This window comes from Colletotrichum chrysophilum, assembly GCF_026319265.1.
Source record: "Colletotrichum chrysophilum strain AFK26 chromosome Unknown scaffold_45, whole genome shotgun sequence".
Classification (NCBI taxonomy): Eukaryota; Fungi; Ascomycota; class Sordariomycetes; order Glomerellales; family Glomerellaceae; genus Colletotrichum; species Colletotrichum chrysophilum.
Window position 1 is genome coordinate 126,114 of NW_026517332.1, and position 11,935 is coordinate 138,048.

General features: G+C 54.7%; 3 protein-coding genes across 3 annotated transcripts; 1 reads left to right on the forward strand and 2 right to left on the reverse strand.

The window, feature by feature from the left end:
- Window positions 1-2,258: 2,258 nt before the first annotated feature.
- COL26b_006225 (uncharacterized protein) lies at window positions 2,259-3,136 on the forward strand (the record flags this gene model as incomplete). The annotated part of the gene is made up of 2 exons (XM_053179048.1): window positions 2,259-2,390; window positions 2,453-3,136. 2 exons carry the CDS (start codon window positions 2,259-2,261, stop codon window positions 3,134-3,136), a joined length of 816 nt encoding a protein of 271 aa, XP_053036989.1.
- A 702-nt stretch (window positions 3,137-3,838) lies between these two features.
- Window positions 3,839-5,061, reverse strand: COL26b_006226 (uncharacterized protein; the record flags this gene model as incomplete). The annotated part of the gene is made up of 2 exons (XM_053179049.1): window positions 3,839-4,409; window positions 4,592-5,061. The coding sequence occupies 2 exons, from the start codon at window positions 5,059-5,061 to the stop codon at window positions 3,839-3,841; spliced, it is 1,041 nt and encodes a 346-aa protein (XP_053036990.1).
- A 4,274-nt stretch (window positions 5,062-9,335) lies between these two features.
- On the reverse strand, window positions 9,336-10,211 carry COL26b_006227 (uncharacterized protein; the record flags this gene model as incomplete). The annotated part of the gene is made up of 2 exons (XM_053179050.1): window positions 9,336-9,985; window positions 10,055-10,211. 2 exons carry the CDS (start codon window positions 10,209-10,211, stop codon window positions 9,336-9,338), a joined length of 807 nt encoding a protein of 268 aa, XP_053036991.1.
- Between the last annotated feature and the right edge of the window lie 1,724 nt (window positions 10,212-11,935).

An 11,935-nucleotide genomic window follows, 5' to 3' on the forward strand; every position in this document is an offset into this window, starting at 1 on the left:
TTGAAGGTATTAACACGTTTTAGACAAACTTCTTGGGGCATTCGCTACAGAATCAGCTCTATCCTGCGACACTGATGGTCTTTTTTCTTTACTTTCGTAGAAACAAATGCTTCACCCCGAGCCCATCCTGGAGGCCCTGGAGTTGACCCTTGCTTTGGTCGTACCAAAGTGAGTGCATATGCAGGCTGTAGCTGCTACAACAAGTACGCCTACCACGGTTATGGATATCTCAGTATAAGAAGCTCGCCGAGTTATCGAAGCGTTGCCAGGATTCTCATCTTGCACTCTTCAACTCACAAATCTTCATTGCTACCGCTAGTCGCCAAGATCGGTCCGGCCCCGGGGGAAGGCGGGAAGGACAAGACGGACTCTTGTTAGCGCAGGTCGGCCGGCGAAGCGGCCGGGACCCACCAGAAGCGCCGAGCCTTCGATGACAACTCTGCAATACAACTCCAATCATGCTAGATGCCGCTATGTAGGCGTACCACGCCCGCGGTAACGACGATCTCCAATTCTGTAGCTGCAAGCACTCGTCTGATCTTCAGCAAACCTTCAATGTCGTAGCCTCAATTATGCCAGCGCATTGCTGTACCGTTGAAGGCGGCATCTTGCAATTTTGTGGAGATTCTTCGATGGTTAACAACTGAGACTGCTAAGATCCAGCGGGCAACTTTTCTTGGAAAGTCGTACTGCTGCTGCTACCTGTTGACGTGCCACGCGGGCAACGCCGGTGGATGACGATACATGTTGTGATGCAAATATCCCAGGTAGACCAGCCGCGCGTCGTATTTTATTGACCCTGCGAAACACTTTTGGAGGGGCACGTACGAGATTGAGACGATAGTCACTTGTTGTTGTGGAGTACACTGAAGCTAAGGATGGCACAGCTGGTTTTGTGCCTGACGCTTTTGAGCATTCAAACATCCAAGACCTTTGTCGACTACCTTATCTGCTCGACGTGCTAGGCTACCCGGATGCTCAAATCGAAGAATGGCATTCTTCTGCCGCCTCTGAGCTCGCATTCCTCAAAATGGCATGGTCTTTGCAATCCACGCAGCGAATCCACAGTGGGAGGTACCCACGCGGAGATGGTCTAAAAAAGGATGGGATCATTGGAGACGTTGTCACTAGGACAGCAACATACTTGACGACATTCAACTACAGAAGAAAACAATGAAATAACACTTTCGCCTCTGTAGAATAAAGTTGTCAAGGCATATCAAGAACATCCGAAGCTTCATCAAAGTCAAAAATCGCAGCTTCCGCTTCGCTGTCACCTGCCGGCCTGCGTCGCTCTAGCGCTGTCGACCCCAACTGGGGGGCACCCGGCATAAGCGACCCTGCAGAATCGGCCCAATCACAGCGCTGGCAGGTGGTACAACGTGGCTGGGGGCCCAGGCTGTCGTCACCCTCTTTCCCCAGCACGGATAAGGCTCAGGCTCGGGCTGATAAGGCCAGCTGGAGCTCTGCGACCTGCCTTTGGGGGGTTTGAAAGGCGACTCGGCGCATTGCTCCTGCACCTCCGCCAGCTGCAAAGGGAACCTTACTGCTTGCTGCCATCTTTCAGCTTTCTCCCCTCCACATCCATCCCACCACGACCAACCTACCTACGCTCCAACACGCATAGCTACCTTCCCTCGAATCTCTCGCCAGCTTAGCTTGCAAACGACTCAAAGCAGCAGCGGCAGCCGTTTTGTTTCAAGGGCTCACCTACGTCCTGCTCAACGGCCGTCCGTCCCGTGTGATGTGAAACGGAACCGGCGCCTTTTCCCTCCCGTCCCGTCTGTTTGTTTGTGTGTCGCAACCGCTGCATCCGAAGATTCCCATCGCCGCCCGCCTCGATAGACCCCGAATACCCTAGTGGAAGCTCGACTTCCCATCTAGCGATAACATGACTGCGTGGAACGTGAGTAGTCGACCGATCGACGGAGGGGCAGCTGCCGTTCGGGGACATTCGCGCTGACTAGGTGGGCAGGTGTTCCGACTACTGGGAGATGTCTCCCATCTCCTCTCAAAATGCATCTTGATGCTTGCGATACATCGCAATAGGAGTGCTGAGGGTATGTCTACTGAGCAAACTTCACGGAGCTTCTCCAAGTGCTAACAAGCCCCGCTCCTCAGGTGTCTCCCTCATCACGCAAGGGCTGTACGCTCTCGTATTCTGCACGCGATATCTCGACATATTTTCCGAGCAATCAGCATGGAACTTTATATTCAAAATATTCTACATAACATCTTCCTTTTACATTATCGGCATCATGCAGTGGGTCTACCCACGATCCAGAGAGCGCGAGATCTCTTGGAAGGTCGGCGCTGGTGCCCTTGGCGGCGCGCTCTTAGTCTCGCCCTTTGCGATGCTTATTCTAGAGAGCTACTGGAGCTTCCGAGTGGTATGTAGACACACAATCTCCCACCCCCCATCCACATATCAGCTGACACAATTCTCTTCAAGTGGCTCTGGGACTTCTCTCAGATCCTTGAATCCGTCTGCGTGCTCCCTCAGCTCCTGCTCCTGCGCCAGACCACCGTCCCCACCGTCATCGACTCCTTCTACCTCGTGACTCTCGGCTCCTACCGCGGCCTCTACCTCGTCGGCTGGATCACCCGCGAGCTTGACATCAACGACAAGGCCCCGAACCCCGTCTCCGTCATCTTCGGCATCGTCCAGACCGCCCTCTACGTCGACTTCGCCTGGGTCTACTACACCCGCCAGCGCGTCAAGCTCCGCAACGGCGGCATCGTCGACGCCGACGACATGCGCCGCAGCTGGCTCCTCAACCGCATCTTTGGCAAGCGCGTCGACATGCACTCCGACGACGAGGAGAGCGCCCCGGCCCTCGGCGGTGGCAACGATGATTCCCGTCGTGGCGGACGGCCCAAGTGGGGCGCCCGCGGCATCTCTGTCAGCGCGGACGAGGGTGTCCTCGACACCGATAGGGATAACCGCCGCCGCGACGAGGAGCTCGAGGAGGGCGTCATCGACCCCGATGCCAAGATGCAGGACCCCGATGAGCTTGCCCGGGTCCTGGATGACGACGAATCTGACTCAGACTCCAACAAGGCGTCCGGGAGCAACGGACGTGTCAATGGCGCGCCGAGCGGTATTCAGAACGGCCAGGAGTGGCGCGACAACTAGATGTTGGGCTTTGAGGCGGCCAGGCAGATTGCATGTGTGTTTGGGGACGTCTTGGTGAATATTGTATGGATAGCGGAGGTAGAAAATGGAAGAGACCTCCGACTTAGACGTGTTGTTTCTCATTAGCATTTCTCTTTGTTCTTGTCTCAAATGTTTTTGTGTCATCATCTCCTCGGGGACAGTTTGGGAGGTGGGTAGTATACCAAGGATGGACGACGCAGATGAGGAAGCGAGCGGATGTCATGAATCCACCTTTAGATGCTGTGGTTAAAAATCACAACCGTTGTAACGTGTAGCAATTGATATGGTCAGATTTCATCTTATATTCGATCCGTGGCCGTTAAATATGTCCCGGCAGCTGCTCACGCAGCTGCGCACACTGCTGCGTATGTCTCTTACGTACATGTATATCACCAACTCCGGATGCGCTGCTATGTTCCATGAAGAACGGACAAGCTGCATCTCGGACCCCCATCGCATGGCCTTGGACCAGACTGACAGCTTCAAAGTGCTGGCAGGGCATGCATAGCCTTCGTTCTCGATGACCTCCAATAGAACCACTCAAGGCTTCATTCGCATCGCAAACGCTCCAGCACAACAACGCTCATCCATATCGTATCCACGCTCAAAGATTCGAAGTCCCAGACACCGTGGGATGACGCCCGTAACTCCCGTATACACATTACAATCCAGACCGCTGTACTAAGTCGCAGTCGTCGTATTCGCCACAACCTCCGGCAAGTTCCCTCCAAAAGCAAGCGTCTGCTCGTTGGAGGTCAAGTTCGCCCAGTTCCCCGTGAGCACGGCCGAGTCGACGTCGAACCCGCCCGCGGCCGTGGTGTCGTTGATGCCCGTCGCGTTCTTCAGGTAGCAGAACTGCCCGATGCCCTTGACCAGCGCGACGCCCACGCAGATGCCGCCTCCGACGTAGACATCGTCGCCGACGGCGTCGCTGTACCCCTGGTTGTACTGCGCGCAGAGCGTCATGCAGGTCAACATGTCCGGGACGGTCATGACGAGGATGTCGCGCAGCTCAGGGTTCAAGCCCTGGCGCTGCGGCCAGAAGGTGTTGCAGAGCACGTCAAACGACATGGCTTGGTCGTTGTTGAAGCGGATCGGCGAGCCGGAGGCGTCGTACGGCGTCACCGTCGTGTTTTTGGGGGTTGAAGAAGTCTCGCAGTACGGGTTGATCGGGGCCGCGGAGGGCACGCCGAGTTCCTGTATCACTGCCGTCGGTGTGCTGTTGCTCGATGCCGAGGGCGTGTCTTCGGGCCTACGGAGGCAAAATCGTTTCGCGTCAGCCAGGGCTGCTGGCTGAGGATAGATATAGAGAGACGTACAGGGCGCAGAAGCGGTCTTCGAGCGGGAGGGGCGGGAGACAGGACGGGGAGGTAGAGTTTGGAGAAAAGAGAGAAGAGTAGAAGAATTTCCCGTTTTCTTCGGTTTCAAACGTACCGGTTAGCCAACCCCAGCGCCAAACCGACAGCGATGGCGACGCCAACGATAGTGACGCCCAGCGCGACGGCCACCCAGAACCGGAAGATGGTCAGACCAAGAATCGTCTTTCGTGGTTGGCCTTCGACCTGTCCCGCGTTCTCGAGCCTCCGCATCCAGCCCGTCATACGGCCCCCCTCGTCAGGCACCGACGCCGGCGACGGCGCCACAGCCGCCGCTACTGGAACACGAGCTATCGGGGATACCGACCGCTCCGCGCTGATTCTCCGAGATTCTGGATACGGCGGCGAGTCATCCGGGACGTCACGGAGATGTGCAGTCTGGGGATACGAATTGTCGACATGTTGTATCCTAGGCGCCTCGATTGGTGATACGTCTTGTGTTTGCCTGGGGTCGACGGTGACGTTCCCGGGTTGTCGCCTTTCGTGGACCGGGATGATGAACTTGTGTTTTTCCTCCTCCATCTCCATGTTGGGCACCGGCCCGCGGCGGGCGGTGGAAAAGAACGGCTTGTTTGGGCTTCGCTTCGTTTCTCGCCTCGATCGCGTTTACTCCCCTTTTCCCTTGGGGGTCTTAATTCGTTGCGCCAAGTGGTGGCATGCAGGTCCCCGGCGTGTAAGATTCGACGAAACAACGGGCCGCCGCTGCAGCCTCCCTTATCCCTCTTGATGGGATGAATACGATATGGTGGGCAAGTGAAAAGAGGCTACCCGACCGTCGTGTAAGGGTAAAAAGGAGGATTACGCCCGGAAATGTTGGATGGCGGAAGATTGGGAAAAAGGCAGCACGCGGGGCTAGCAGGGACGGCAGTCGCGCGTGGGTAGCAGCCGATTCCTTGGGGGCAATGAATGCGAGAAAGGGGATGCAACGTGGAGACGACAGTGAGAGAGTGTGCTGGTAATGCTGATGGTGCTGCCTGTATCTCGGTCTTTGCTTGGCTCAAGACGACTGTGCCTCTGGCTTTGGTGTAGACGGTCCACTCGGGAGCCTTCCTTCAATCCTTCTTCTTTCAGCTCCGGAGAAGGTGGGAGGAGATGCCCAAATCGAAAAGATAACCGTCTTTTGCCATAGGGTTGGACTTGTTTAAAGGCTGGGATAGAGACCTCGGGCGTTCCCCGGACAGGGGGGGTCACAGTCGCTCACTTGAGCCTGTTCTGCGCTGCAGAAGGGTGATTTTAAGATGTGGCTGTAGCCGATATAGTTGTGGAACAATTGTCATGGATGGAGCCTCTCATGGACAGGCAAAAGGCGTCCTAGACCATGGGCGATTGTGTAAAGGTCCAAATTTAAACCAAGGAAATCCAGGGATATGCGTCTGCGGGCGCTGGTGTGTGCGTGTCTACTGTTTTGCGTGCGGCGTGTGTGTGGTTGTGTGTGTGCTGTCTTATCCGCAATACGGCAGCTCTTCGGACGATTGACAAGACAAGATTTCATGCGCGTGGGATGCATGGCAAGGCACGGGGAAAGAAAGAAGCAAGTGCTAGCACTGGCGCTGTGCTAGGCTCCTCGCCTCTGGGTTTCTTCTGTGGCCTTGGTCTTGTTCCGGCATTTGGAACCGACTCATGCAGGGATTGGGACAGCGATTGTCAGCGAATGGTGTCCCCGTCGTCTGCAATCGATCATCATCCCGCCTTGCGTGAAAAGGGGAGTTCGTCCGGGCTCCCACTCGGGGAAAATGTGGAGGCACACCCCACGCGACGGTCCGCCTGAGCTGTTTGGTTTTTAAGGCCCATGGGGGTGGTTGCGGGCGTCCAATTGCCTGCTCTGGGGTGTAGTGTCGCTGATGGAGGCGCCTGTGCGACCAAGAAACGCTGCGAGAAGCACCAGTCATCCGCCCAGCTTCGTGTTCATGATTGACTTTTTTTTCACCGGCTGTTGTTCAATGTTGAAAGTTTGGTCGATCAAGAAAAAGCGAGGCCTTGACAGGTCACGCGGGAAATCTGTCGGCCAAAATCCGGCGTACCCGATCCGCGGGATGTAACGGAGTGGCCTGTCATTTCGGAGGCATTGTGGGCTTTTGACGTTGGTAGGGCCGAACGTCTCTCCACGATATAGCGGATTTGCCCGCCGTTCGAGGGCGTTGTCGGGTTCGGTGTGGATTGTCGAGCGATTCTCTCGCAGTCTTCGCGAAATGAATCCCGAGCTCGGAAGAGATGTCGAGGACAGCAATGAGAAGGGATAAATGAGGAGCACAAACAGGAAGGGGCGTCACGTGCCTTCTCCCCAGAGAGCTTAATGCAGCAACAACAACGACAACAACCACCTGCCAGAGGTAAAATTGACTACACTTTCCAGGAAAGCAGTAGTTGAGGACGCATTATGCCTACCCTCCATTGCCAATACTCTCGCAGGCGCCTGTCCTAGCACCGTCTTGCCTCGAGTCGCACGACCAGTACCTCCATTTTGGCGGCGGTCGTGAGTTAGATCTAGCGCTCATGTTGGCAGTGAATGCCGTTGAGTGTTTTGTCGATGCGGGCGAACAGCAGCACTTTCTCAGCCCTAACATTCATCAACGGGCTGCCCAAAGCGTATGGTTTTGTTGCTATTTCGATTCACTGATCTATACTTCTCTGCTTCTTGCCCTGTGCTTCCCAGACGTAACCACGTTACGAGGAAACGCAGACAAGTGATGTGCTTCTCCGCACATCCGTCGCATATGGGACAGCTGCCGATGTGTGTCGCCTAATCCTGTTGCCTTTGGGCTTGGTGCTTTGTTTTAGACATGTCTGGTGATGCAACTTCGATCCGGCATCTCTGAGCGGAAGCCATAGTTCTCCTATTTTGACTTAAACTCGATGTCATCAGGTAGATCCCATCATTCTCATCGCCGACTTCGCAAGATAGCTATTGGTATCATTTTAGCTGTTTCAAGTAAAGGATGGCTTTTTCAATTTCTCTTGTATCGTTGAATAAAAGGAAAAGAAAAAGAAACAGAAAGGGCACACAACAAGATCGGATGCTGAAGAAAAGGAAACAAACCAGGACTAGAAGCAAGAAGCAAAAGATTCATTTTGAACCTAGAGCCCTAGCAAGTAGGGTTATTGTGAAACCCAGGGGGCCAACACTGCTGTAGACCTGACCACTGGGTCACTTAGACCTTCTCTCTATTCGCAATATTCACACCAAGGTTCACTGAGTATTCCAGCTTCTTCGAAAGAGTCCATTCCCTCAGAAGAACCTGGCCCTCATAAGCACCACCAGCACAGTATGACCCTATTAATCGCCTCACGAATGATGAGTCGTCCCTGTATCTCGTCCTTGTGCTTTGGAGCTTCGTTAAGCTGATTGGTTCTGTAGCCTATGGCAAGTATATAATCATAGAACTCGGAAGTGGGCATAGGTAAACCATCTTACTTGGAGGATGTTCCCGTGATAGAGGATGCCTTGCTCTGCCCCCGTAGTTCCTGTTGTGAGCCCGTAGCTATTTATCGTCCTCTGCAAATGTGGCAAGAAAGGCTAATTCCGGATATAACTCAAGGATATGATAACAGGAAAATACTTGTTTATCCTGCCCGGTTCGAGGCTGTAACTCATCCGCGGGGGTTTTCCTACGAATAAATAATCATGTCTTAACACAAGTCCACTCAGTCTACCGCTGTCACACCTCATGGGAGACCTGTAGTCCCAGCCATGACTCCAAGACGACGTCTCTTCTCTACCTATACTCTGATTTGAAAAGGCTTCTATACAGCGGCTATCGCTGACCTTTATGTATCATATCAGGAGCTGATAAGAATCAGGACACATCTCTCACAAGTCCGGAGTAGAACAAGAACAGGAGTAATTCCAAATGTGTTATGATCTGAATCAGAGTTGATTGTCACAGAAAGTGAATGGCTTTGACAGTTTCAATCATCGAGCCAGAAATGTATGCTGTGTCACATCGTGCCACTGATAACCGGTTCATGCACTGAAACACCACTATGTGAATCTGCAAAAGTGTATGAAATAGTACGACATGTGACGGTTCATTCAGGCTCATAATTGAAAAGCAATGCATAGAAACAATCAAATCCCGATGCTTTCCTCGAGAAAATCGCTTGATGGATGTGTCGTGAAGTGAGTAAGCCAAACCGTCCTCATATACCTCCGCCGCAGACCGTCCGCCGAGGAAAGAAAAAGTGGATCGAATCATCCGCCCGGCGGCTTCGGTCCGGCTGCACTCATCCAACCGGGCATTTTCACCAGAAGCTCGGAAACTGAGAGAGAGCAACTTGCCACAGAGGGTGGTGGTCCGGGCATCCGCCTCGCATAAACATGCCGTGTAGCCAACATGTTTGACTTGTTTGGATGACAGCAAGGCATCCTTGCCGCGCGCTGGCTAAGTGAACCTTTTACCCCGCGAACCACGCACCATTACATGCCTTCTCCGACCTGAGCTTTCCCCGGACGAGTTATCCGAGGTCTACAGAGTTTGGTGCGAAGCACCATTCATGCGGCGATCCGCGCTGGGTGCCGCGTTGAAGCTTCTTTGAAGGTTGTGACACACGGTTTCGCGGTTCCTGAGAAGAAGACGACGATGGGAAAGTTTGTACATTTGATGATGGGTACGTATAGTAACTAAAACGCTTTCATCCAAACCGCAGATGCTCCGTCTCTCTGCGGCGCCGTGGGGATCGTCAAAACCCGCTCCTCCCGACCTGCCCTTTTCAAGCCATGGGGTCTTTGATGGCTGTCCCCGAGGTATCTTGACCACGTTGTAACTCCTGTACATATAACAGAGATGAAGAAAGATTCATGAAAATCAATGAACGAAGCGCCTCTCAAACTCATCGAAGAGCAGGGGGCTGATGTCGTCGCTGCTCATGCCCTCGACCTCCCAGAGGACGCCCTTCTTGGCGTAGTGCTCCAACAGGGGCTCGCTAGTCTCCTGGAACTTGCGGAAGCGCTCCTTGTAGACGGCCTCGGTGTCGTCCGGACGCTGGGTAAGGGGCTCCCCGGTGACGTCGTCCTTGCCGGGCACCATGGGAGCGTTGAAGGTGGTGTTGTACACACGGCCGGAGGGCTCGTGGACCCAGCGGCCGGAGATGCGCTCCATGATGACGTGGAAAGGCGTCTTGAGGGAGACGACGAGGTTGATGGGGATCAGCTTGTCGCAAGTCGCGGCCTGGGGCGCGGTGCGCGGGAAGCCGTCCAAGATGAAGGATGCCGAGGGGTCCTCCGAAGCCTCGGGTGGGCTGTGGCTCTCCAGAGCGCCTGAAGCGGTGACGAAGTCGTCAAGCTGCTCCTCGTAGAAGGCGTCGACTGTGGCAGCTGAGGAGGCCAGGGTCATGACCTGGGGGCGGCCGCGGTTGACGAGCCAGCCGTTCTTGTACATCTCGTTAGAGATGAGGCGCATAATCAAGTCATCGGCTACGAGGCCGCCCGACTTCATGGTCTTCTCGACCTTGATACCTACAGTGAATGGTGGTTAGCATGTGCGATGTGGTAGGCTGTGCGTGCGCGCAACATGTGAAAACATACCGAGAGGGGTCCGGAGCTTGACATTATTGCGGAGAAGGTCGCCCGTGCTAACAGACTGGAGCTGCGGAAACCGTTGAAGAAGGCGTTCAGACTGCGTTCCTTTTCCAACACCGGGGGCACCGACGAGAATGACGCGGGCGGCTTTGCGGAGTCTCATAGTATACGAGGGTCAATTGGTAATCGGCGCAAATGGTCGATTGGGTGCCTCGGAGGTTTGGGGGGAGGGGAGATGTTGGGGGAGACTCGGGGAATAAGAGAGTCGAGGTCGAGTTCAAATCGGAGCTTCGAAATTGGCTGGCGTAATTGATGGCTCTTTTTTCCCGGGACGTGCGGGGGAAGAGGGACGAGTCGGAATCGCGAGACCCTAACGGGATCGTGGTCGGGGGGATGTTTAGGAGCAGTCCATGGCCACTGCGAGAAGTCGAAAAGCTGATATTTGGGACAGTCTGGGGGAAGGGAAGGAGGGAAAGAGGAAGCAAGAGAGACTGACGGGGAAATGTCGAGGTGGTACAGCAGGATAATGGAATGCCGAGCAGGGCGGGTGGAGAAGAGCGAGCGGACGCAGAACCGCGGTGGTGGGATGCAGCAGTGCGAGTGCAGGGGGCGATAGAGATTGGCGCGCACCTCGGACGGGGATCCATGGATGCTTGGAAATCGGGCGATTGTCGGATGGGCGTTGAGCGCTGCCACTTTGCGTACCTTAGGTGGCCGACGGCCGGCGGGTTAAACCAGCCGTTGAACTGCCCTTAGGTAGTAGTGCCTTGGGTATCGTCCTTCCAACAGATTATTTCTTAGAGACAGTCGGCAGTTGTCTGTTCGTTTCTTGCTGCTTATCTAAGTGGTAGATTCACCGTGGAGGAACACCTTGTTGAACCCTTCGCTGGCTGAGATGCCTTGATACTCCTCGACAGCAGGACCTCTGTGCCGGGTCTTGGGGGCCACGGTGCTGCGTTCCCAGAGAGGTCGGTCCGCGGTCTCAAGCTCTAAAGTCCGGGGTACACTAGTAGCACTGGACATAACTCCATGCCCCGACACCAACACCCGTTGGCGGGCAAGGTCCAGCGTGGTGTCATCACTTTTTTGCTCATCTTGGGGATAAGATAAGCGCACAGAGGCGAAGAGGATACCCGGCCTTGGGTACGTACCGCCGCTGACGGCATCGGCCTGGTCCCGGCTGGCACTCGCAGGCTTGAGTATGTCTGCCAGCTGGCAAGCCGAATGGACTTCTACTCGAGTAGGTAGCCAGGCTTGCCAGGACCCTTTGCCCCTCCAGCTCGTCTCCTCACCAAAAAGTTGTGAGCGGAGCTTGGAAAATTTCAGGGAGCATTTGTTGAGGCGTCCTTCGGCTGCGCAGCCGTCATTATCAGCACATCACATTCCGATCACGCACTGCTCCAACCCAAACCTGTGAAGTCTTGCAAGATGCTGGCCCCAAAATGATACACTCAAAGGCCCGATGAGTTGGGGTGATGAGCTGGCTGCTGAGGCTTGAAAGTAAAGTCATAAACATGTCCTAGCCCCTCACTTGGACCATCTCGGTCCGGTATCCGAACATCGACTATTTACAACGGGGACATTTTGGAACTCGATGATGGCCGCCTCAGCCGTAGGTAATCCATTGCCCCCTGCCGAGGTGCACCTTGCAGAACCAAGCAAGCAGTACCTTATTAGCCAAGGTAGACAAGCACTTCAAAAGATGAAAGGCACCGCACCCTGAATTGGCAACAAAACAACCCAAGGCCGATACCGCCGATCTGTCCTCCACTCGACGCCATCTAGACGGCCCACGTCAGTCTCGACCAAGGGACAAGTCAGATTTCAGGCAAAGGGAATCTGCATCAGTTCGTTGTAGCTGCTGCGGTCCACGTCCACGGCGGTGCC